At 44.4% G+C, this 26,802-nt stretch overlaps 1 protein-coding gene across 1 annotated transcript; it reads left to right on the top strand.

Moving 5' to 3' along the window:
- The first annotated feature begins 289 nt into the window (after window positions 1-289).
- Window positions 290-26,802, top strand: LOC103626258 (heterogeneous nuclear ribonucleoprotein Q). Its single transcript, XM_008646653.3, has 12 exons — window positions 290-971; window positions 3,215-3,504; window positions 3,586-3,675; window positions 14,398-14,622; window positions 17,501-17,722; window positions 17,800-18,157; window positions 18,231-18,371; window positions 18,456-18,502; window positions 18,593-18,660; window positions 19,554-19,603; window positions 21,270-21,316; window positions 26,435-26,802. The coding sequence occupies exons 1-12, from the start codon at window positions 485-487 to the stop codon at window positions 26,516-26,518; spliced, it is 2,109 nt and encodes a 702-aa protein (XP_008644875.3). The 5' UTR covers window positions 290-484; the 3' UTR covers window positions 26,519-26,802.

Raw genomic sequence — 26,802 nt, 5'->3', positions numbered from 1 at the left:
AATATTAATATATATGTTATTAGTTTTTATATAATCGTTATACATTAATATTTTATTAAATAATTTATTATCATCGTATACATGATCATTGTACTAGTTTTTTATCTAACAGTAAAATGCGGCTCCTAACGAAGGAAATTTTTTTATGCAGCCCGGCTGCAAAACAGATGTTTGCAGTCTCTCACAGAAAGGAGGATAGACCCCACCTACAGGTCTACTAGATAATGTTTTAGTTATGTTATTGTTAATACAAATAGAGCCTATCTTCCTCTTTGTGAGGGACTGCAAACATTCTTGTTTGTAGGCATTTTTTTTCATACGAAAGCAAGATCTCGATGGTTCCGATTTAAAAAAGAGAGGCATTCTAGTGAAGTCGAGAAGGCGCAATAACACGCTGCTCCGTCTCCATCTCCATCTCCAATTACCTATCCTCTCCGTCGAATCAGAAACCCTAACCTCACCGTACCACGGCCTACGAGCCGGAATGACCACATCAGCCGCCGACGATGGCAGCTCTTTGGCGCCTACCATCACCGAGGGAGAAACCACAGCCGACGCCGGTGCTGGGGCAGGTGTTGAGTGCGTCGAGGGCAAAGAGATGAAGGTTGGGGCCGCGGCTCCAGTTGAGGAGCCGGATAAGGAGGCGGCGCGGGAGGAGGATCCTGGTGATGATGATGACTATGAGGAGGAGGAGGAGGAGGAGGAGGAGGAGGAGGAGGAGGAGGAGGAGGAGGAGGAGGAGGTGGAGGAGGAGACGGAAACTGCGAATGGGAAAGAGGCTGAGTTGATGGAGCCATTGGCGGCGCTGAAGCCTGGGGAGGAGGTCAAACCTGAAAAGCTAGAGGGGGAGAAGGAAGAGCTGGATGAGGAGCCCGAGGCATCGGAAGAGGACCCCGAGGAGGTGGAAGAGTTGAAGGAGGAGGGCGACGGTATTGCGGAGGAAGGCTTGGTGGATGGGTCGGAGGCGAACGGTACGTAAATGCTAGTCGTTTTTGTTTGTTTAGTATGGTTTGAGTGATAGTTTTCAGGTTCTGAGTGCGGCATTCTTTTTGTTCATTTATGTTCCTTTAGTATGGGTTGTAGTGCTAGTTTTAGGTCCTGAGCCCGGTGGAGTGGTGTGAGAAAATAATATACACTATGATAAATTCAAAGAGTGCGTTTAGCCTTTGTTATAAGACTCTGCATATTGCTCTTATTTGGTTATGATTATTGAGTCTTTTGGATAACTGATGCTTAAATGACAGCATAATGATTTAACTTCTCCAAATTTTGTTGGTTGGACTGAGATAGAGTGCTGCCTAAAATCATGCCCCTTCAAAGTTTCTAAAGGCATTTGCCCTGCTCCAAGCAGGTTGCTCAGCCATCCAGCGACACCCTTAGGAGAATTTGCCATCCCATCCCGTCTTTGCACACACTCCACATAAAGCTAGCAATTGGACACCAAGAAATAACATGGCCTGCTGTATAAGGTTGCTCACAGAGTTTACACTTAATACTCCATGCCAATGTGCAATGCTTCTTAAACACTTTCTCTGCCTATTAAATTCTATCATAAATGACATTGCACAGAAAGGTCCTTACTTTTATGGGCAAATTTGGCTTCTACATTTTTACCATCCTTGTATTTATGGTTCCTGGAAAAAAACCAGTGCCTTGTAATCTGAGGATGTAGAAAACAATCCAGATTTTTCCAAAGCTCAGCTCATTATGTGTTCACCCTCACTCATTCCATTGTGTCCATTAACTCCCCAAATTCTTGGCACTCTAATTGTTCTGTTGCACCCAAAATTTTTCTAAAACATAAACTCGGACCACTCACCCAAGTTTTGCAATAGTTTTTTAATCCAATGCAAACCTCTGAAAAAATTGGGAACCATATCTGCTATTCCTTTTATAAAAATCTACATCACTCAGATACTTCTTCCTTCTTATATATATTGCTGGGTACTTCATATTATATTCTCCCACTTTATCATCGAAAATGACTACAACTCTTCTTCTGACACTCCAATACAAAAACTTTGTTTATAAATTATTTTTTTGCCCCAGATATATTCTCAAAGCATAACCGCAAGAACTTAGTGTCGATATTCTGGTCATCCAACTTCTGGAAGATCACAGTATCATCAGCATTCTGTAAATGATATAAGCCTCCCTATACCAAATCAGACTCACTAGAAAGTTTAAGCAGCAATGGAAATAAAAGGTCCTCTTCCTTCAATCAACCCGTTGTATGTCCTGAAATGCACTCCATGTGTGCCATTTGTGTTTATTCCCACAGTACCTCCAAACAATTTGCTTCATCCAGTCAACTAAAGTTTGGGAAAAATATGTAACACCTCTAACATAAAGATCCACCGTACTTTATCATAGGCCTTCTCAAAGTTCACTTCCAAGATTAATCTCTTATTTTTTCACTCTGAGGTCATGTAGAACTTCATATAAGAGAATAAACTCCTGCAAGATACACCCCCAGGTCTGAACGTAGTTTAATTTTCTGGTGATTAATTTATCCACCAAAGGAGTCAACCTCATTGTGTGAATTTTGGCAAACCACTTATAATCCACATTCAATAAGCAGATAGGTCTTCACTGTCTGATGGTATTGGCTTCAGTTAACTTAGGGATTGGAGTGATCAAACCATAGCTGACCTGCTTAGATTGAGTTCACCTCTATGCAATTTATCAAACATTTCCTTGTCAGGCCCCTTAACATGATTTCAAAGTATGTGAAAAGTTGGTGTGTTCGTTTTTGTTTTCGTCTCTGTTAGAATATCTATAGTATCAGGAAAAAATGTAACACAGCAGCATCCAAAGCTTTTCATCCCACCTAAATAAGGTTACAACTGCTGAGCTTTTTATTGTAATTTGCATCTAAGAATATTAAGATCTCTTTAGCGATGTAGCCTTTTCTTAAGTTTTTCCTTATACACAGGGGCCGCTTGACGCAGCTCCCTGCAGTTCTGTGCACTGTAGCTACACTGTAGCAAGGTGGAGCTAGAACTCTTTCTCAGTTCTTTTTTTGTCTTAGGAATCAAAACTGCTCCTTGGTACAATAACAGACAGTAACACTACAGTGGAAGAGGATCCAGAGCCCCCAGAGCCATGCCAAACAGGGCCTTAATGCTATATGTGCATGCCTGGTTGTATTCATATGTCTGTGCCCTAATAGTGAACCATTCAGTAGTAAAAGTTTTCCTTTGATTTCATGCAGATGATAAAGATGCTGATCAATTGAGCAGTGGGAGTGATAGTGGTGGAAGCAGAAGTCGTGGTATGCAGAACTCTGAACTTGCTGGAGGTCTTGAAATATTTGTTGATGACTTGCCTCAAGATTGTGTCAAGGAAGACATTGCTATGGCCTTTTCTCAATCAGGGGAGGTCAAATCTGTTAGGATAATTAAAAATTCATCAACTGGAAAGAACCAAGACATTGCATTTGTTTGTTACACAAGTATTGAAGCTGCAAAGAAGGTTCTTGCTGAATTTAAGGAGGGAATTGAGGTTCTGAATTTGACAACCCCTCTATAGCCATTTAATATGTCAATTCTTAATGTGTAATATACTATGTATTGTTTTCACCAGGTAAAAGGAAAAATGGTCAGGGTATCTGCTTGTCAAGATAATAATACCCTTTACCTGGGGAACATTTGCAAGGGTTGGACCAGAGATCAGGTATGGTATGACACACTTCGATTGAGCTCCTGAGTATATGGCTGTTCCTTATATAATCTGCAAAATTGGATAGGAGGGAAATTAGCAAGTTTAATCACTGCTATGGTTATAGATTGAACTATATCTTTGAAATCAGAACATTCAGTACTAGGTATGTGCCTATGTGGTTGTGCTGCCTCAGAGGAACCTGGATTTAAATAGAAGGATTTTTTGGTGCCCCGATTTTGTAAGAACACTATTGTCCAAATTTAAATTTGTCAAACTGTTCAGTTTTGTTAAAGGTACAAAAAATAGCTCTATATCTATATAATAGTCTCAGTTGTCCAGTTTATTTAATTTGCCAGCGCTGAGTCAGACCACCATGAGCTCATGTTTTTTTTTTATTTTTTTTACCTTGATTATATACAAAATAGATCTTCGACGTTCCGTAGCAATGAGAGTAAAAAAAATCAGTGCAACAAAAGGAACACAGACACACACATAATGCAAATCAAACCTAAAGAAGATTTTATATTTTCATTATGAAGCATTAATTTGGTGATAACATTGTCTAAAGACATCAATGGCCAACGGATATCAATGTGAAGTTTGAATAGCACTCATTTGTCCTATGCCAAAGCACAGGTTTAAGGCCCGGCCCCGGTCACGATTTTTTTGACATGGAAATACTGTAGGGGAGGCCCCTACAATGCCTCGGTCACGGTTGTTCTCACATGGGCTACGGTGCTGCTGTGTATGGGTGGGGCAGGGTTTCGGGGTTTTCTGGACCTAGGTAAGAATGTCTTAATACAATGCCCGAGGAACCCCCAACAGGTCAGCGTTTTTATTAGTTTACTACACAAAATTAGACATCTTTATATTTCGCAGTTTCAAAGTCCAGTAATACGTCATTACAAAAGATAAATGATGACTCCCCAAGGATGGTTCTAGATGATGGGCCAAATAAGAGGTCTTAGTTGTTGGTGATCAGACTACTAAAACAATAACAATAAAGCCTTCTATTTCAAGCAAGTTGGGATAGGCTAGAGTTAAAAACTAAATAGAACCCACAAGTCAAGGATCAGACACATGCATAGTTATTTTCCATGTACTCCCATTCATGACTAAATCTTTGGGTATATCCCATCCCTTTCAAGTCTCCTTTAACTTCCTCTTTCTATGTCAACTTCGGTCTTCCTCCCCCTCTTCTCATTGCTATCATGCCTTAGGATCCCACTACGCATTGATGCGTCTGAAGTTCTTTGTTGGACATGTCTAAACCATCTCAATTAATGTTGGACAAACTTTTCTTCAATTGGTGCTACCCCTATCTAGTTACGTATATCATCATTCTAGACTCGATCCCTTGTACTCAACTGATGTTGGACGAACTTTTCTTCAATTGGTGCTACCCCTATCTAGTTACGTATATCATCATTCTAGACTCGATTCCTTGTATGGCCACAAATCCAACGCAAGATATACATTTACGCAACACTTATCTGCTAAACGTGTCGTCCTTTTGTAGTTCAACATTCTGCACCATGCAACATAGCAAGTCTAATATTTGTCCTATAAATTTGCCTTTTAGCTTTTGTTGGTACCCTCTTGTCTTATAGAATGCCAGATGCTTGACGCCACTTCATCCACCCTGCTTGGATTCTATGGCTAATATCGTCATCAATATCTTTGTCTCTCTGTAGCATTGATCCTAATTCCTAAATATCTAAATGTGCCCTTCCTGGGCACTATTTGACCTTCCAAACTAACATTTCCTTCCTCATGTGTAGTGCCGAAATCACATCTCATATTCTGTTTTAGTTGTAGTAAGTCTAAAACCTTGGGATTCTAGAGTCTCCCGCCACAACTCTCGTTTCCTATTTACTCTTGCCTGACTTTCATCAACTCTCACTATACTCTTGTCATCGTGCAGACGTTTGTAGCATTCTTCTCCTTAATAGCCCTTTGGACTTCCTCATTCCACCACCAAGTATCTTCAGCTTCTCCACTCTCTTTGGTTACTCCACACACCACTAAGGCCACCTTTCGAATGCATTTCTCCTCCACTCCCTTTGGTTACTCCACACACCTCTGAGACCGCCTTCCAAATGCAGGTTGCATCTTCTCCCACATGTTGTTTGCATCATTTTTTTTTCTCGAAAACGCGCAAGAGAGCTGCGCCCCTTTATATATTAAGAAGATAGGAAAAAGGTCTAAAATAGACCAAACAACAGCAGGCCTCCTCACGGGGGCCAGAAAATAGCATACAAAAAAGAACTCATCTAACAACACACCACTCTAGGGAGCAGCTGCAGAAGCAGCCAAAGAACATAGGGCCTTCGCCCCAACTGCCTCCCAACGACTTCTCTCCTCGTCTGCCCAAGCAAGGATATAGGTGAGGCAAGGCGACAATCCATCAAAGACACATTTGTTTCGATGAATCCAAATAGTCCAAGCACCCAGTATAATGAGGGAGTTAAGGCCTTTTCTGGTGACACCTGAGACCACCTCTGAAACCTCCTCCCACCAATTCAAGAAGGAGGTGACCGCCGGCTGGGGAGCTAGGGAGTGAAGGCCAAATTTCTGGAAAAGCTGGTACCAAAAGACTCTCGAGAAGGAGCAAGCCACCAGAAGATGATCAAGGGTTTCTTCAGCTTGGTCACAAAGCAGACATTTCTCATGGTGGTTTAGGCCTTTCTTAGCTAAACGATCTGCTGTCCAACATCTATTATGGGCAGCAAGCCAAATGAAAAAACGACACTTAGGCGGGGCCCAGGTTTTCCAAACCCTTGTGAAGTGTCCAAAGGAAACTGAACCCATGAACAGTCCATTATAAGCAGATTTTGCAGAATACATTCCATCTGGGGCAATACTGAAAATATGTCTGTCTTCAACTCCAGGCTGCAGTTCAATGGCTGAGAGCATCTCCCATAGCTGAAGGTAATCAATCAACACACCCACTGAGAGAGCCCCTTTTATATCGACAATCCATTTTCTGTTAGTCAAAGCTTTAATCACAGTTCTGCTGTTCACAATCCACTTAGGAATTGTAGCTAGGAGTCTAGGTGCTAGGTCTGCAATTTTCTTTCCATGTAACCACTTGTCTTTCCAGAATTTGGTGCTGGCCCCGTCACCAACTGCAGTGAGCACTACCTCATTAAAGAAGGAAGTGGCCTTTTTTGGGATTTTCATTGGGAGACCAATCCAGGGCCTAGAGGGGTCTGTTCTAGACAGCCATAGCCATCTCATTCGAAGGGCCCAGCAGAGTTCTTTTAAACTGGAGATACCCAGCCCACCAAGCTGAAGGGGGCGGCAAACCTTTCTCCAAGCCACAAGGCAGTGCCCCCCATTTACCTTTTTTCGACCTCGCCAGAGGAAACCTTTCCTTAATCTGTCAATGGCATCTAAACCCCATTGTGGGATATGCACTGCCATTGCCATATAAACCGTCATGCTGGTAAGAACATGCTGAACTAGGGTTCTTCTCCCTGCCTTCGTTAATAAGTCTGCCTTCCAATTTGATAGTTGGTCAGCAATTTTATCAATAAACGGTTGGAGGTGCTGCCTAGACAGCTTGTGCAAGGATAAAGGAAGACCCAAATAACGGCAGGGGAACGAAGATATTCCACAAGGCAGCAGACCTTGGGTTTCCATCATATCCTCCATTGAGCATCTGATAGGAATGACATTAGATTTCTGGGCATTATTGTGCAGCCCAGAGGCATCCCCAAAAAGCTGAAGAATGCCAAGAGTGATAGATAAATCTGCTGCTGATGGGTGAACAAAAAGGGCAACATCATCGGCATATAAGGAGATCCGATGGAGCCTTTTCCTGTTGGATAACTGCTGGAGTAAACCCTCCTCTTCTGCCTTGGAAAACATATATACCAGGACGTCCATGGCAAGAATAAACAATAAAGGAGATAGGGGATCCCCTTGCCGAAGACCTCTCCGGTGGATGATGTGCTATCCTGGAAACCCATTCAGCATTACTTGAGTAGAGGAAGAGGTCAACAAACCACAAATAATATCCCTCCAAATCTGACCAAAACCAAGCTGCTTCAATACTTCAACCAGGAAAGGCCAAGAAATCGAGTCAAAAGCCTTAGTAATATCCAACTTGTAGAGCAAAGAAGCCTTATGCTGTTGGTGAAGCAGTCTTGAGGTTTGTTGAACCAACATAAAATTGTCCTGGATGAATCTACCTTTAATGAACACACTCTGGTTAGGTGACACCATCTCATTAAGCCTTTTAGCCAACCTATTGGCTAGGATCTTTGTGATCAACTTAGCGAAGCTATGCACAAGGCTGATAGGCCTGAAATCCTTCACCATTTCAGCTCCATCATTCTTTGGGATCATGGTTATATATGCAGAACTAAGGCGCCCAAAATTATCAAACTTCCTACCCCAAATAGCGGAGATTGCAGCCATCATATCAACTTTTATAATGGGCCAACATACCTTGTAAAAGCGACCAGTAAAACCATCAGGCCCAGGGTCCTTGTCAGCAGGGATCCTTTTAATGATATCCTCCACTTCTTGCTCAGAAAAGGGGGCATCAAGCTCAGACAGCTCAAAAGAAGGCAATCCCAGGGCTTCAAGATCAATCACCCTATCACGATCAACACATTTTCCAATAAGGTTGGTATAGAAGCGATCCACACAAGCAACCTTTTCAGCATGACTTGTTAGGGTATGATCCCCATCCACCAGCCTAGCCACAAAATTCTTCCTCTTGCGATGACGAGCATGAAGGTGAAACAGTTTTGTATTAGCATCTCCCTCCTTTAACCAGGAGATTCTAGATCTGAGCCTAGCCATGGTGCGCTTGAGAGAGGAAAGCAGTAAAGCTTGCTTCTTCAGCCGATTTTTGAGCCAAATCTCAGCCTGACTGAGCACTCTAATATCCTGAGCCATTTCAAGTCTGTGGAGAACTTCTTTGGTCAAAGCAAGCTGAGAATGCACGTGACCAACCTTCTTTTCGCTCCAAGCCTGCAACCTTTTGGCGGTTTCTTTGAGCTTCAATTCTACAGTTTTAAAGGGGCAAGGGACCGGTATCACAGCATTCCATCAAGAATGAACAACTTCCTGAAAACCATCCAGCTTGGTCCAAAAGGATTCGAAGTGAAACCTTCGTTTTCCAGATTTATTATCCCTAAGCCCCAAAAGCAAGGGGCAATGGTCAGAATCCTGGGAAGCAACACTTTGAAGTAAAACATTGGGGAAGAGCAGTTCCCAGTCAACTGAACAAAGAACTCGGTCTAGCTTGACTAGAACAGGTGTCTCTTGATGGTTGGACCAAGTAAATTTCCTCCCATGCAAAGGAATTTCTTTAAGAGCAAGATCCTCGATCAGCCCTCTAAACCTTCTCATCATGACTCTATTCAGATTTGCATTATTCTTATCAGAGTCCTTAAAAATTAGGTTGAAGTCTCCAGCTATCATCCAAGGTCCAGGGCAAGCAATTCTAATATCTCTGAGCTCTTGTAAAAAACTATCCTTTCACTATTTCTTGGAGGGCCATACACACAAGTAAGCCACCACGCACTTATATCTTCACTGCAAAACTGAACTGAAACACTGTGAGTGTCTTGTCTTTTCTGGCCTGAAACCCCAACATGTCTTCTCCAAGCCACAAGGATACCTCCACTAGCCCCAGCAGAAGGTAGACAAATGTATGAACTGAAGTCTGATCCGAGCAGGGAAAGAATGGTGTGAATTGAGAAGGACTGCATTGTAGTTTCCTGAAAACAGACCACATCCACCCTAGAGGAGTCCACCATCTCATGCACAGAATCTTGGCGCACCAGCGAGTTCAACCCCCTTACATTCCATATCAAGATTTTTGAAGGATCCATAACCAAAACGACAGGAATACAACCAAGAAAGAGTGAGGCAAGGCACTAATTTGTCCTAACCTCTGCGGGGGACTCCAGCCAAACAAGGCTGAGAGGGCCTCCACATGGCACTGAGGAAGGGGGTGCTTGAACAGATTGACATATTCTTCAAAAGCCTCATTGCTAAAATCGTCAGAGTTAGAGATGATCTTCAAGGATTTCGTAACCTTTTTGATGGACCTGCCTCCCAGCTCTTGCTTGTTGAACTCGACCCCGATGCCTGCCACCCGACGACTTCATCTTTTTTCCAAGTGCCCTCTTTGATGGTCCTTTACTTGAAAACTTCTACCTTCGCACCTTTCAATTTTCATCACTTCGTTCTCACAATCTTTGCTTGTTTATCCCTACAGGCACACACTTGAAAACAAAAGACAGCCACCACAAGCTTATGTTGAGAGACAACATACACCTTAGGTATCACCTTACAATCCAAGCATGCTTGTTTGTCCTCTCCTCTTGTGAGCATGCTTGTTTATCCTCTTATTGTGAGGATAAAGTCAATCTGACTAAGTGTTGGCCACTACCATAGGTCAGTAAATGGGAGTCCTTCCTAAAGAAGGTGTTGGCTATCAACAGGTCAAAAGCTATCGCAAAGTCCAAGACTTCCTCTCCCTTCTGATTCCTACTACTAGTATACCCAAAACTTCCATGAACCGCCTCAAAACCTGCACTTGTAGGTACATGCCCAATTGCCCATTGAGGTCTCCTATGAAAAGCTTCTCACTAATAGGTATAGCTCTAACCAAGCCATCTAAGTCTTTCCAGAAAAGTCGCTTAGCACTCTCGTCGTGGCCTACTTAGGGGGCATACACACTAATTATGTTCAAGACCAAATCACCCATGACAAGCTTGACTAAGATAATCCTATATCCTTGCCTCCTCACATCCACCACACCGTTCTTGAGACCTATCAATCAAAACTCATACTCCATTCTTGTTTGTAGCTGTCTCGGTGTACCAAAGCTTCAAGTTGGTATTGTCCACCTCCTTTACCTTCTGAGCCTTCACTTAATCTTTTGGACGCATAAGTTATTTACATGCTGTCATGTACGGCCGCACTTACAGGCGCCGTCGTGACGCCAGGAGGGCTGCAGATCGCGCAGCCAAGGCAGGCGCCACAATCAGTGGCTAAGTTTAGAAAGATAAGGATTAGTTTCCCTCTTGCATGCCTTAATAATAGGAGGGATTGGTTAAGATTAGTTTCCTTTTCATATGCCTTAATAATAGGAGAGATTGGTTAAGATTAGTTTCCTTTTCATATGCCTTAATCATAGGAAAGGTTGGTTGAACCAGAGGCTATATATATGCCGTGTAATAGGCTGGGAAATAATCAAGAAAGATCAATTATCCAAAACTGCTCTTCTCCCTTGCCTCTCTCAAGCCACCGGTGAGGAATCCCTCACGGTGAAGGTCTGGAGCGCGACTACGAACTGCGTAGCCGCGGTCCAGCGACGTTGGGCGTCGAGGCGCTTGACACATGCCTCCTAGTCATTGTCCCAACTAACTGCCTTAACTTATCTTCAATTTACCTATAAGTGATCTTCTGTTCTAGCTACTATAAATGGGTCCTAGTTTGTTCGACTACTTGAACAAACTATTACAAGGATTAAACAAAGGAGATTAAGTAGCATACCGATGGTAGGAAGAATTGTCTTTTTAATGCTTAACCTACACGCGAATAAGAACTTGGAGTCAATTTTAAATGCATGAGATAGACACCTTGTAGTCGGTGGCATGTGAATAAAAAACCTGATACAATGAGCAACGAGCAGGGGATGGAGTATGCACCTACTTTTGGAGGTTCTTTGATGCAAAACTCATTGACAAACTGGACATGCTTAGGTCCCGTCACCATCTTTTCTTCTTTTAGACTTGCAAGAACTGAAACGTGGAAAAATTCTTCGTCCAAGTTTAACTTCAGGCAAACAATTGTGCATGTGAATATTAATGAAACAAGCAATACAATTTCTTTATGATGTGGTCAATCCATGCATCAATGAATCTAAAGGAAGCAACAAAACATTGCAGTAGTAGTGGAAGTAGATGGGATCGGGGATGGTGATCCACCACGTGGTGTAGCATGATCCCATCCAATGTTGATAAGTTGATGGTGGCACGACACATTCCTTGGACCGAGCCAAGAACATCGATGACGACTGGCCATAAGCAGGAAGAGAGAAGAGAAGATTACAGATTCTGGGTGTTTGTAATATGGTGGTGGTGTTGTGGGGTAGGACCATGTGTGGCTTGTGTGGCCTTGAGCATGTCACAATAATCAAGCAGGTGTGGGGTCCTTGGAAGAAAACATGAACTTGTTGGATGAAAAACCAAACTTGGGTGGGGTGACACAAGCAGGCTGGGCTAGCTATAGGTGTGGATCATGAGGGGGTTGTGATTTAAGGGGATAGTGGTGACATGAGAGGCATTTTGTTCTTTTTAGGCACATGAGTGGGAGTCCAAGAGTGGCAGAGCTAGAGATCGAGGAGACTGATTGTAGGAGCGGCAGACTAAACCGGTACCTCAGGTGCGGGAACGAGGTGAAGGGTGTGAACGACTATGTTAATGTTCTTTTGGTGTATAGATAAATAGAGCTGAAATGATTATTGTTTAATGTTGTCAGTGGAATACTGTATTAACAACCTTTGTTAAGAAGGTTAACTGGATCAACTTTGAGAGCCCTTATTTTTTTGCCTTTGTGATGGATAAGGTCACGAGGGACATACAAGGGCATTTCCCTTGGTGTATGTTTTTTGCGGATGATGTAGTGCTGGTTGATGACAGGAAGGAGTAAAGATAGGAAACTAGAGTTGTGGCGAGAGATTCTAGAATTCAAAGGTTCTAGAGTTAGTAGAACTGAAACATAATATATGAGATGTGATTTTGGCACTATACACGAGAAAGGAGATAGTAGTTTGGAAGGTCAAGTAGTGCCATTTAGGTATTTAGGATCAATGCTACAGAGAGATGTGGATATTGCTGAAGATGTTAGCCATAGAATTGAAACAGGGTGGATGAAATGGCGTCAAGCATCTGGCGTTCTATATGACAAGAGGGTACCACAAAAGCTAAAAGGCAAGTTATATAGCACGTCTATTAGACTTGCTATGTTGTATGGTGCAGAATGTTGACCTAGAAAAAGATACATGTTCAATAGATAAGTGTTGCAAAAATGCGTTGGATTTGTGGCCATACAAGAAGTGATCGAGTCCGGAATGATGATATACGTGATAGGCTAGATGTAGCACCAATTCAATAAAAGCCTGTCCACCATCAATTGAGATGGTTTAGAGATATCTTGTGGATACATTCAGAGGCGCACATAGTGGAATCCTAAGGCATGATAGCAATGAGAAGAGAGGAAGACCGAAGTTGACATGTAAAGAGGTAGTAAAAGGAGATTTAAAAAGGATAGGATATATCCAAATATTTAACCTTGAGTAGGAGTGCATGGAAAACAACTATACACGTGCTCGAACCATGATTTGTGGGTTCTATTGGGTTTTTAACAATGATTTCAAGTCGCCTGGTCGCCTGGTCGAACCCTGGGACCGACCAGCCGACTAGTCACGATTAGGCGACGACCAGGGCGATTAGTCGACCCCTTAGGATTAGAGCAGCAACAACCATTAGTTAGGCACTGGCACCGATAGAGGTAAGTCACAAAGACACCGACAGAGTCACAAAACAGAACTACAAAGAAGGGGGAGCATGGTGAATCTTGAGATGACGAGCTCATCTCGTCACTGGTGTTGGAGACGCCGGTGATTTGGAGCAGCCGCCGCCCGCCGGTGATCTAGAGTTATGGACTGGAGCTGTGGAACTGGAGCAGGTAGAGGAGGAGGGGCAACCGATGGCAGAGGAAAAGGAGCAGAGGGGTAGCTCGGGGCAGAGGAGGAGGGGTAGCCGGCGTCGAGGTCTGGCCGACCAGTGAGGAGGGGGCGGCAATGCGAGGAACCAGGCGGTGGTAGGATGCAACACCAAACAGTGAGGCGGCACGTGAAAGAAAGGGCAGGCAGAAAATAGGAGAGGATGACTGCTAGAAGTTGCAGTAGAAGCCCTAATGGGCCAGTGGCCGCAACCCATTAGCAGCCCAGCAAATTCCCCTCCTGCTGGTCGCCCACAGGCCCTGGTCGCTCGACTAGTCGCGATTAGGCGACGACTAGTTGGACGACCGAACGACCAGGACACCTAATCGCTTCGCTACACCTAATCGGGTTACAGAAACCGACCAGGCCGACTAATCACGATTAGTCGGACGACTTGAAAACACTAGTTTTTAACTCTAGCCTACCACAACTTGCTTGGGATGAAATGCTATGTTGTTGTTGTTGTACTACAATTTTTGGTACTCAGATATGTTATTTAAAATTCCTGATACATCGATAAACATAGGCATTGTCGATAGAATGATAAGTAACATTTGAGAAGTTGAAGGCCAACTTTTTCAATAGTACTACAATTATTGGTATTCTGAAATGTTATTTAAAATTCCCCATACATTGATAAACATAGCCATTGTTGATAAAATGATAAATTCAGAAGTGCAACTTGTTTGATTGCATAAATGTTATCTATTGTTGAATCTAGAAAAAAAATGAAAATTGAGATTAAATGCTGAGATGCCAAGGCTCATTTACATTGTGGACCATTGAAAAAGACTTTTTAAAACACGATATTGTTTCTACACTGAATTCTTTTCTTTCAAAGTTGGTGTTTAATTCTTCATCCATTTTTTATTTATTTTACTTATTGTATTCTCTTTGGAATAAGTGTGCAGAATCCTCCAAATCACCACTTGCTGTAGAACTTTTAACATTTACTTTATATTTGTTTAACTCTTTAGGTGTTGAACACCCTAAAAAGTATTGGAATTCAAGAGTGTGAGATAAGCTTTCCCAGTTACAAGGGAGGAAGCCGAGGGTTTGCTTTTCTTAAGTTCACCTCACATTACTATGCTAGAGCAGCACTTCGTCGCTTAATGAAATCCGATGCTATTTTTGGTACTGATAGAAGCGCTAAAGTATCCTTTTATCGAACCCCCACAAAATCATCCAAGAGACTTATACAGGTATGCATTGCTTTATGTTTCATATATTCGAAATTTATTTGAGAGTATTATCTGGAATAGTTTGATTATTTATTATGTCATTTCCCCTTATTGATAGCTAATCCCTCAGTCCCAGAATATCAGGACTTTTTGTGTTCGTCCAAATTCAACCTGTCCTATGTTTGACCAAGTTTACAGAAAAGTACAATAGTATTTACTATATCAAACGAGTATTAATAGGTCCATTATGAAATATATTTTCATAATCTACTCCCTTGAAATATACTAGATGTTAATACCCTTATGAAATATATTTTATTAATTATATTTTTATCTATAATTTGGCCAAACTTAGAATAGTTTGACTTAGGAGAAACTCAAAATTTCTTATTAGGATGGATGGTACCTCATGTTTGGTGGATTTCTTGCTTGCTGTAAATGAATTGTGTGTTAACTTAAGCACAACGTATTGACACAAGACATCATTAATAGTCTGTTTAGTTTCTGGTTGATACTTTTAAATTTGTTCCGGAAAAAACTTGAATCTCATTTTGGTAACCTCCCTATGATCTGCAGAAGCTTCTCTAGTAGCTGGGGATATGAAAGGTTAAATGAAAACTTTGCAAAGTGGCACTATTTCAGTATTTCGCCTATGATATGAACTTGTTTATTTTGTTTGTGACCAAAAAATCTTATAGGATGCTGATTTCGTGGCTATAGAAATTAGATTTTCAGGTCTCCCTAGTCCTACATTTTTGTTCTGACTTGGGTGTTACTACATTTTATGTTTTTTTTTCTCGTGGGCTTGGGCCTGAGCCTGGGCCTTGTCATTTGGATTGAAGTCTGGACCTAGGCCTTGTCATTTGGATGAAAAAATTCACCCGGGGAGGGTAAGATCACCCTCGCGTAGTCACGGTATTATATTAATAGAAGGTCATGACAAGTTGACAATGGTCTCGACCGAGCAACCCCCGAACCCTGTCCTCCCATCATCAATGGGCCGCTTCAAGCTGTCCACTCTGCAAATGCCCATCCAGGGTGGTGCACAGCCGAGTCGTAACCCGAGAGTGGATGAGAAACACGAGGAGATGTGAAAGGGCCTCTAGCCGAGTTGGTTAGGTGGTCTGAGTAGCACTCCTTAGGTCATGAGTTCGAATGCTAGTAGGAGCAAATTTCAGACCGAGGTTAAAAAAGGTCACTCGCTGGTTTCCCTGTTTTTGTGCACATGAGATGGACTGACCTATGGGGGACAGATCCTCGTGTAGGGGCTAGGAGGGCTCAAAGCACGAGTGAAGATCTGGCCTATAGAGGGCGGACCCTCATGTTGCACGGGGGACTAGCTTTCGTGACCTTTCTCGGTCGAGGCTCCGATTGAGCTTCTTCTTCCTGCCATCCGAGAAACACGAGATTTTTTTTCAGGAATACTAAATACCATGAGGGCTGGTTGTTCCTATTTTAGTTCTTGATCCTTGACATGACATTTTCAGGTCAATGATATATGCCCAGGTATCCGTTGACTGCTGCTCATGAAATAATGGAATGCATGTACCGCAGCTTAATGCATGCATTTGTATTGTATTGGTAGTTATAGCATGTAGTAACATAGTCATTTTGTTTGAGAAGTTCTGAAACCACCCATATGTCAAGGCTGTCAAGCCTATTTGTCCTATATTTCTCATTTTTACAGAATCTGTAGTTCCTTTGTGATGCACCATGGTTCTTAAAGCGTTAAGGCGAGGTGCGGCGTTCCACCACCTTCCGGACGCCTAGGCGACGACAATACGAGGCAAGCCGATGCCTTATTATCATATAAAGGAATAAAATGGCAGCAGGATGGAGGGAGCACAAGAAAAAAGAGAGGGAGGGAGAAGGGAGAAAAAGAGAAGAGGAAGGGGAAGGAAAAAAAGGCCTGCCAGCCCACCAGCTCAGCCCATATGGCCATCCATCCCATATAGGGGTGGTAATGGATCACGATCCAAATGTTTCTTCACAATTTGTTAGGGCCCTAAATTATTTTTAGTTCAAAAATGAATAGAAATAGAGCCCGATCCTAATCCGATCCGATCCTTACATTTTGTAGTGTAAAATTTAGAGCCCATTGTCACCCCTAATCCCGTACCTGTCTTGACCTACTTTGAGCTCCCTCCAGCGCCGCTCCCCTACCCTTAGAGCTCCCTCCAAAGTCGTTGCCACCGCCCATCCAGCGCCGCCGCCCTCTCCTTCAAGCTCCCTCCTCATGGCGACGCTGGATGCCCAGAGTTTTTGAGCGCTTGGACGTCGCCTAGGCGACGCCTTAAAAACCATGGTGTGCACCTTACTGAATGCTCGAACCAATAGTTCTTTCCTCAAGGACTTATTGTGTGCTGATGAAGCTTACCAGATCGAACATCCTTTTAGCACTGTTGGATAGTGTTAGCATTAACTCTTCACTGCCATATTTGAATTCCTCAAGTACTGCATATTGTGATGCGATCTTATTTTATAATGTGTATTTCTCATTCTGCTTATAAGCTATTGTGATAATCAACAAATTCAGTGGCTGTAGGTGCTCGAGCCATATTTCTTATGCAGCATTCATGTCACATGTGTGAGCTTTTTGTGTCAACTGTGAGACTCGTTATTGGGTAGAAAGTGCTCTGAAGCATTTTAGATTTGTGATTACTAGCCATCCATATAATCTTTGCTGAAGAAAAATATGACAGATTTTATATATTAGTCTTTGTAATCGAAAAGGTATATATGCCACACTATACTATGTTTCATATGCAAATTGTCAACTAACAAATTAGGTGTACTTATTACTATCTTTCAGCATTTTGTAAATGAAGTTTCTCCAAGATTATCAGACACTAACAATTTGTCATTTTTTCACTTCATAACTGATTAATATTATTTGTAGGCAAAAATAGTATACCTGGAACATGTCCCTCTTTCTTGGGATGAAAATAAAGTTAAGGAATACTGTGAAGAATATGGGGAGATCCTGAAAGCTGATGTTTTCCAGATATCAAAGAATATGGAAAATGAAACAATTTCTTTTGTTGAATTCTCATCCAGGAAGGGTGCGTTAGCTTGTGTGACAGGAATAAACAAAGCAAATATTGTTGATGGAAGCTTCAAGGTATATATCCTGTTTTCTCAAGCCTTTCAGTTGTTCTGAATTACTGGCTGACATGGACAATCTCTTTCATTACTTAGTTGTGTGCATATCTTGCTTGGCCAAAAAGTGCTTCAAAGGTCAATAGTGCTGCACCTTCAAATGCTGCCACCGCAACCGAGAAGGACAAAACCCACACAGAGAAGATTCTTGTAGACATCGATTTGCAACATAAATTCCAGAAAGGCGACAAGAGCAAACTTACATCTCAGACAAAGGAGGCAATTATGAAGAAGAAAAAATCAAGTAAATTACCAAATGACAATGATACAAAACTAACCTCACAAGGTGCTGCCGAAGTACCACAAACCTCCAAATCTTCTGAAGGCAAGAGGAAAGTTGGAAAAAACAAACATGCCTCTGTATACCAAAAACCATTGAAGAAAGCAATAAATAATCGTATGTTCCCTCTCATAATTCATCGGCCATCTTTTTATGAAGAAAACTATTTCTTATACTAATCATTGTGCAGGTAACGTTGATGAGAGCCAGCTAACTCATCGGAGTGCTGCAGTACTGCAAACGTCTAACACTTCCAAAGGGAAAAGGAAAGCCAGTGAGAACAGAAGTTTATATTTAAACGAAAAGGCTCTCAAGAAAGCACGTGGCAATAGTATGTTCTCTCCTGATTAAAAACCTTTAGTCTATTGCACATTAATTGATTAACAAAAACTGGTTTTTATGCATGAATATGCAGGTAATTTGGGTGGAAGTTCAAGATCTAAATCATATGCCTCTGATCTGGTACTACTAAAAGCTATACATCTGACATCTTTATTCTCATCATCAGATTTCCTTTGTTCTTTATTTACATGCTTGTATATGGCCTTTTAGGAACCTCATGCTGGATTCATTTCGCCTGCGATTCGAGATAATGGCAGTGATGCATATAATCGACAGAGGTTAATTCCTTCTCCATTTTTCTCTTGTTATCTATCTGTCTGAGCTTTCTGGGATTTGGGAGGGAGTAAAAGATGGATTGGAAGGGGGAGCCCTGGATCAAGGAGGTTTTCCCTTCTTCATCCTTGCTTGCCTCATTAAATGTCTGCCGTTTTTTATCAAGAGGATTACTTAGTAGCCAAATAGCTAAGAAACTGGATCCAACTCAAAATTGACAATAGCATCCCTAGCTTCCTAATCTCATAATAAGTTAGCTTAATCAGCAAGCAGATCAATGTGGCATAGATGTGAACCTGCTGCTACAACACTGGTGTTTACTGTGCATGCAACGATTATGACCAGCTTTAGATTTGTTTTTATTATATAACTGATTTAAATAGATTATTTGAATAATAACCTTTGTTCGACCAATTTTTAAAGCTCTAGCATCCATGCCAGCCAATGTTGTTATATGGGCCAAAAAGGGATTTAGTCAAGGCCGATGGCTTGGGTATATGGACTGCCATGCCAAGGCCTTAGTGACTACTGACAAACTGATGTTTTCAAGTCGTCCAATGAATCACAGCTAATCTTCCAAGTCGATTTGGACCAATCGCGATTAATCGCCAAGTCGTCCGATTAATCGTCCAAGTTGGTCAGCCAGAACTACCAGCAAGTCGTTCGACTTGAAAACATTGTGACAAACCATGCTACACCATTGACCTTGGCATGAAAGCCCGTATATCCATGCCAAGGCTGCTTGCGTGACCTAAAGTGTTAAATGTTAAAAAGCGCTAAATGTTAAAGATTTATTAGAGGAAATAGTCCCATTCTACACTCTGCAGTACATGATCATAGGGAACTTGAGATCTGGATTAGTTATACCTAATTTCAGTTATGTTTTATGATCTCACAGAACTGCACGGTATGATATCCATCCTATAGATGTCCATCCTTATGCTAGAGGTATGATCTTGCAAATTACATATTGTGTTAATCTTCATAATTATACACATTAAAGCATTAATTATTTATTTATGATTTACCTGGCATCTCCTTTATGCATCTTGAAATCATCTTGTGACCTTTTAGGTGTGTTACCATTTAAAGACCTATGTCAGTGTTTTTAAAGATCACATATGAAATGTCGTATGAATATGAAAGTTCTAAGCAATATTGTATGATTTTTTGGTAGTTGTTTTAGAAATTATGTCAGGGAAAGTGGGTAACCAACCAGTCAACTGTAGGCCATAAAATCACAAGAAAAGGATGATGTAAGCGACTCTGAATTCAACTACTTAGGGCTTGTTCGGTTATTTTCGTTCCATGTGGATTAGAGTGGATTGGGTGAGATTGAGATGTATTTTGACCTATTATGGATTTAAACCGACTCGATACCATCCAATACACATGGATACACATCAAAACGAACAAGCCCTTAAATGGATCCTAGTTGGTTTGACTAGCTTTCTTACCCTTCTCACCTATCGATACTGTGAAGACCCTTGCATGTTTTCACTACACTCGGACGTTGATGTAGCGCGCCATTAAGGAAATAGCGATCCAATCCTTGCTGACTTGACACCGTGCATAGATCACGACACGATGTGTCGCCAATGTTATACCTATAGCCAATTTAATGTGTTGCTAAGATGGTTATGCCCCAATTGATTTCTTTTGGGTTTGGTCTCCATAAGAATGGCTAGGTTTAATGTTGGCTAGCAAAATCTATCACAACCCTCCTTTACCAGAACTTGGGACCTGCTAAGTTGACACAACATAAGCGTAGTTAATTAACAATATTAATAATAGTATGAAAACTTCAGATGTAGTAGGAAATGATGAATGATTAGGACCGTAAAGATTCAATACTTATTCTATTTTACTACTCCACTTCAAACTGTAAGTTGTTTTGTCTTTTCTAGGTACATAGCTTTTGCTATCCCTCTAGATACACAATATACTTAGATATGTAGTGAAACTTATGAACCTAGTAAAGCCAAATGACTTATAATTTAGAATTGAGGGAGTAATAATTGCTAATTATTGAACCACCGACACTGAGGTGCCATTATAATTATACTCTCGTGAGCTCCTCTACCTTCAGCCAGTAAACGCTTAATTTGAGAATTTGTTTACTGGAATATGATTTTCTTGTGCTGATGCCCCTCCCCTAAAATTTGCGGAACATCTTGGGTCTGCGCTTATCTGCTCTGTTTTCAGTTATCCCAAGATTTTAGTATGTTGTTTAATAGGGATGAAAATAGATACTTATTCGAATATCAATTTTTTGGTCTTTTTTCTTTGATTGTGAATAATTAGGATATAGAATCTGCTATACAAATTTGTATTCGTTTTAGCGTTGAGCTTGTAAAGATTTATAAAAGTAAATCTCAAATTTATCATATATTTTCTCAAATGATAGATATAAAATCCGGATACAAATATTTTTCATCTTTTTATTCTAGTGAGCAAATAATGTGTAAACTAATTTCTGCAAAATTTTATTCTTATTTATAATAATGTGCTTGATAACATAAGAAAAGATCAGCATCAAATTTCATACATATTTGTTTTAAAATATTAAATTTGTTCTAATATTTTCTTTTCTTTTTCTTGGGAGAAACAACAGCGCCACCATCAGCCTACTCTGGTTACAAAAGCCATGCTGGCTATGAGGTAAGTCATGTCAATATATCGACATCAATAATTTGTGTTAGAGTACCAGTTTAGGGTTTTGGGGTTAGCGCATTGTAATTACAATTATACCCCTGTGTAATGGGTTAGGCCCAACAACCTGAGTCTATTAATACATCTCCCAACCCTGAGTTAGGGTTAGGGGTTTCCCATTCCAACTTGGTACGAGAGCCAGTTTCTCTCTCTTCCCCACCCTCCCACCCCACTCCCCAGCCGCTGGGCCCCTCTCCCTAGTCGTCGGCCCCTTCCCATCGTCGGCTACCCCCGCCTGGTGCTCCTGCGACGCCGCTGCCATGCCCCCTCCCTTCCCCAGGGTCCAGGCGCCGCCCCCAGGCCGCGACCCCTGGAGCAGCCAACAGGCCAACGGGCTCCGCCCCCAGGCCGCGTCGATGTGCCGTGCCCCCAGGCCGCGCACGCACGACTCCTCATCTTGCCTTCACCAGTGGTCGCCCCCCTGGCGCTCGCGCCTCTCCCTGCTCGGTTTTGGCGACGCCGTGTCCAATGCTCCTCTGCTCCTCCCAGAAGCTCAAGCTCCATTCCTCCAACTAACCCTCCCGCCTAGGTGCTGCCTTGTCCCAGCCCCCAGCTGGCCAGGCGGTAGGCACCCAACCCCTAGTGGTCGCAGTGCCCCTGCTGGTTCCTAGACCACCGCTGTTCCCCTCTACGGTGTCTACCCTACGCAGCCCTCCCCCCGACATCTTCCCTACCGCATGCTCTACTCCCTCTATGGTGGCCCCCATCGTCTCTCCCACCGCTTCTGTAGCTCCCGGTCTCCTCGGCATCGCCCCCATGTCGGTTCTCAGTCCTAGTCCGCACACGGCTTGGACTTCTCCCATCCCTGCCTCCCCTGCGTTCGCTATGCCTCCCCTCACCTGTTTCATGGCTTCACCCCCACATCTATGAGCTTTACCTCTCTTGCTGCTCCAGTGGGCCCTGGCTTCCCCGACCCCCTCCTGGATTCACCCATTTTCGTCGGGATCGTTGTGCGCGTATTCCACGACAGCTAGCTTGTTCCCACCTTTGTGGCCTTCGATCGCGCCATGCGCCTTGTCCTTCATGTCTACGTCGAGCTTCACCCACATGTGGGCCGCCACGTGCCTGGACTGCTTGTTTTCCCCAGAGTTGTGATTGCCTCCCTGGTGATCGAGACCTTGTTGTCTCCCTCCCCTAATCCTGACCTTGTCGGGGCACCTTCCCTGGCTCTTTTCGCGCACCTTGTGGCTTTACCACCCTCTCCCTTTCCCACCGTGGACTTTGGAGCCTCCTTCCACACCACTCCCACCACTAGCTCGTTATTCCACTCCCACCCACCACACCCCTTACATCCTCCCTCTATCGTGGTGGGCAACGTTTCCACCCTCCAGGTCACCTCGGTAGGTGCATCAGTTCTTTCGGGACCTTTCTACTTAACGACATCCTCGTTGCTCTCGGTCTGATTCATCCCCTTCTCTTGACTCGTCGCTTCACTAGTGACAACCACTGTTCTATGGAGTTCGATCCCTGGGGGCTCACCATACGCCACCTTCCTACTCGTGTCGTACTCGCTCGCTGCGACAACTCTGACCCCCTCTACTCTATTCACTTGCCATCCACTTCCCCACTACGTAGCCCTCCTCCCATGCTCTTGCTACTACCACCACCTCCGCCATTTGGCATCATCGTCTCGGGCACCCTGGACCTGACGTGATGTCCCAGCTTTCCAGTCGCTCAGATATCTCCTATACCTGGGGCTCCTCTGAGCGTCTCTGTCATGCTTGTCAGCTCGGTTGTCACTCTCGTCTTCCTTTTTCCACTTCCACGTCTAGGGCTGCTCAGCCCTTTGATCTTGTCCATTGTGATCTCTGGACTTCTCCTATCATCTGCTTCTCTAGTTACAAATACTACCTCGTCATTCAGGATGACGTCTCATTTCCTGTGGACTTTCCCTCTTCGGCTGAAGTCCGACACGTTCACCACCCTCACCCACGTCTTCGCCTGGGTCTTTACTCGGTTTCGTCGCCCAGTCCGTGCTCTCTAGTGTGATAATGGTCGCGAGTTCGACAACAACGCATCTCGTTCCTTCTTCCGCACCCATGGCGTCCAGTTGTCTCTCTCGTACCCCTACACCTATCCCCAGAATGGTTGGGCCGAACGCATCATTCACACCACCAACATGATCCGCTGCCTTCTCTTTCAAGTGTCTCTCCCTTCTAGCTACTGGGCGGAGGCCCTGAACACCGCCACACATCTCAACGGCCTCTCCGCGAAGGCGGTGAGCCACCCCACTCCCCACTTCGCTTTGTATGGCATAACCCCCTCCTACGACCACCTTCGCGTGTTCGGCTGTGCTTGCTATCCCAACACTTTCCGCCACCGCTCCCCATAAGCTATACCCCCGCTCCACTCACTGCCTCTTCCTCGGGTACTCCCCTGACCATAAGGGGTATCGTTGTCTTGACCTCGTCTCGCACCGCATACTCATCTCTCATCACTATTTTCGACGAAGATGTGTTTCCACTTGCTGGCTCCTTCCCACCCATCGATCTTAACTCTCCTTGAGTCCGATCCGGTTCCCCGTCCACCCTAGGCGCCCCACCTTGCGCTGTTGCCTGCGCCACGCGCGGCTTCGACGCCTCTGCTCGCGCCTCTACCCGCGCCATGCGCGGCCTCGGCGCCTCCGCTCTCGCCTTCTACCCACGCCACGCGCGGCTCTCGCCTCCTCCCGCGTAGCCCCGTCAACCTCGCCTGCGCCACGCGCGGCTCCGTTGGGCCCTCCCGCGCCATGCGCGGCCCTGTCGACGAGCGTGGCCCGCTTCGCTGACCCCGCCCTTGTCTACCACTGCTGCGAGCGGGCCACTTGGCTCCTGACCTGGCCCTGTCGACGAATGCGGCTCGCTTCGTCGACCCTGCTCTCGTCTACCACCACCGCGAGCGGGCCACTCCCTCGGCTCCCGACGCACCGTCGACCCGCATCGAGCCTCTCGTGTACCACCCGGTCGCCATACACCGTGACCCTAAGCACGTCCACCTGATGGTGACTCGTCGCACAACTGGTGTTCTCTGTCCCGCCGACCGGGTGATCTTGGCGGTTGACACAGCTGTCACTCCTTCGGACGCCTCCTAGGCCCCCTCCTCCGTTCGCGCTGCCCTCGTCGACCTCCACTGGCGTCACGCTACGGAGGAGTACGCGGTCCTGCTGGCCAACCACACCTAGGACCCTGCTATCGTCAAGTGGCCCTTTTGGCACAAGCTGGCCTCAGACAACTCCCTCGACCGTTACAAGGCCTGTTGGGTCCTTCGGGGCTTTACCTAGCGCCCCAGAGTGGACTACAACGAGACCTTCAGGCCCGTTGTCAAGTTCGCCACTGTTCGAGCCGTCGTTGCCATCTCCCGGGACTGGGTGATCCATCAGCTCCACGTAAAGAATGCCTTCCTCCACGGAACTCTGACCGAGACTGTCTATTGCAGCCAGTCCACTGGCTTCGTCGGCACCGCTCGTCCAGATCTGGTCTGTCGTTTGAACCGCTCCCTGTACGGCTGCGCTGGTAGGTGTCGTGGGCCTGGTACAGTCGCTTCGCTCCTACTTTGCCTCCATCGGCTTCGTCGAGACCAAGTCGGTCACATTTCTCTTTATTTACGATGCTGTGACGACATAGTCTACCTCCTGCTCTACGTCGACGATATTGTGCTCATGACATCCACCGTCGACCTTCTACAATGCACGATCGTCGCCCATCAATGTGAGTTAGCGATGAAGGACTTGGGGCCCTTTTACCACTTCCTCGGCATCACTGCCGAGCGCCGGCTTCAGGGTCTCTTCCTCCACCAGCGCCAGTACGCCATCGACATCCTGGAGCGGGCTGGTATGTCTGACTGCAAGCCCTACTCCACGCCTGTCAACACTCAGGCGAAGCTCTCTGAGGACGACGAGCCTGACCGGCGCCCTCCAGTAGCTGACCTTCTCTAGGCCCGACATCGCCTACGTCCTCTAGCAGGTGTGCCTGCATATGCACACCCTGCGGAAGCCCCATCTCACCACTCTTAAGGGGATCCTGCGCTACCTCTAGCTTCCTCGACTACGACCTTCTACTCTGACCCTTGATGTCGACCTCGTGGTCTACACCGACGCTGACTGGGTTGGTTGTCGCGACAGGCGCTGGTCCACTTCCGGTTATGTCGTGTTTTGGGCACCAACCTCGTCTCCTGGGCCGCCAAGCGGCATCCCATCATCTCCCGCTCTAGCGCGGAGGCTGAGTACCGCGCTGTGGCCAACGACATGGCAGAGGCCTCCTGGTTGCGTCAGCTTCTCCAGGAGATCCACAACCTCCTTCAGCGCGCCACCCTTATCTACTGCGACAATGTCAGCGCGGTCTACCTCTCCACCAATCCCGTGCAGCATCAGCACATGAAGCACGTGTAGATTGATCTGCACTTCGTCCGCGAGTGTCACTGCCGGACGTTTGTCCCCACCACGCTGTAGTTCGCCGACATTTTCACCAAGGGTTTACTGTCGAGTGTATTCATCGGTTTTCAACCTCGTCTCAATATCTGTACATGATAGAGTTGAGACTGCGGGGGTGTTAGAGTACCAGTTTAGGGTTTTGGAGTTAGCCCCTTGCAATTACAGTTTTATCCCTGTGTAATGGGCAGGCCCAACAACCTGAATCTATTATTATTATTTCTCCCAACCCTGAGTTAGGGTTAGGGGTTTCCATTCCAACTATTTGAAGTATGCTTGGCCATATTTATGTATCAAGGGCATGACCTGCACTTTGCACCCTTAGTTTTGCCTGTCCTTCACATTTCGTCTAGAGTTGGGCACCCCGAATGAGCATGTATCATTGTGATACCACATTCTAGTAATTACTTAATGTCACCTCTCTGATGTTTGCAAATCCTTGGTGCATCTTTATGAAGTACTCACTTCGTTCCAAAATACTAGTTGTTTTATCTCTTGGTTTTTAAGTCTATATTCAAATATATGAAGATGAACCTAGACACAAAAAAGACATCCTTCAAATATTGTATGAACTCATTAATTAACTAAAACGAATTTTAATTTGGGACGGAAGGAGGATGTGGTTGCCTGTATGTCTTGATTAACTTTTGTTGTCCTTGCAGGCTGCAAATACATATGAATACGCAGGGAACCGGGCGCCTACACCTCCAAGTGGATCTTACATCCCTCGAAGAGGACATTACTAACAAAAAATGGAGTGCTGGCTCTGTGCATCCATTCGATCGCATGGTAACAAGGAATCAAGGATCTCCGTATTTAGATGTTTCATACATGTTATGTAGACGTTAAAAAGTAACTTGTTTAAGGAAAATAAGAACCCTCTGCAGCTTTCCCTTTGACTGAAGTGCAGCCCGGCACACCGGTTGCTTGTTGAAGAATGCTTTTTTTATTATTATTGTAGTTAAGAGTCCAGACGTCGTTATTACCACTTATCTTCGTATTGGAAAAAAAATGTCTTTTTCTTAGTCCA

Source organism: Zea mays, chromosome 5, assembly GCF_902167145.1.
Source record: "Zea mays cultivar B73 chromosome 5, Zm-B73-REFERENCE-NAM-5.0, whole genome shotgun sequence".
Classification (NCBI taxonomy): domain Eukaryota; kingdom Viridiplantae; phylum Streptophyta; class Magnoliopsida; order Poales; family Poaceae; genus Zea; species Zea mays.
This window is presented reverse-complemented; position numbering and strand designations above follow the sequence as displayed.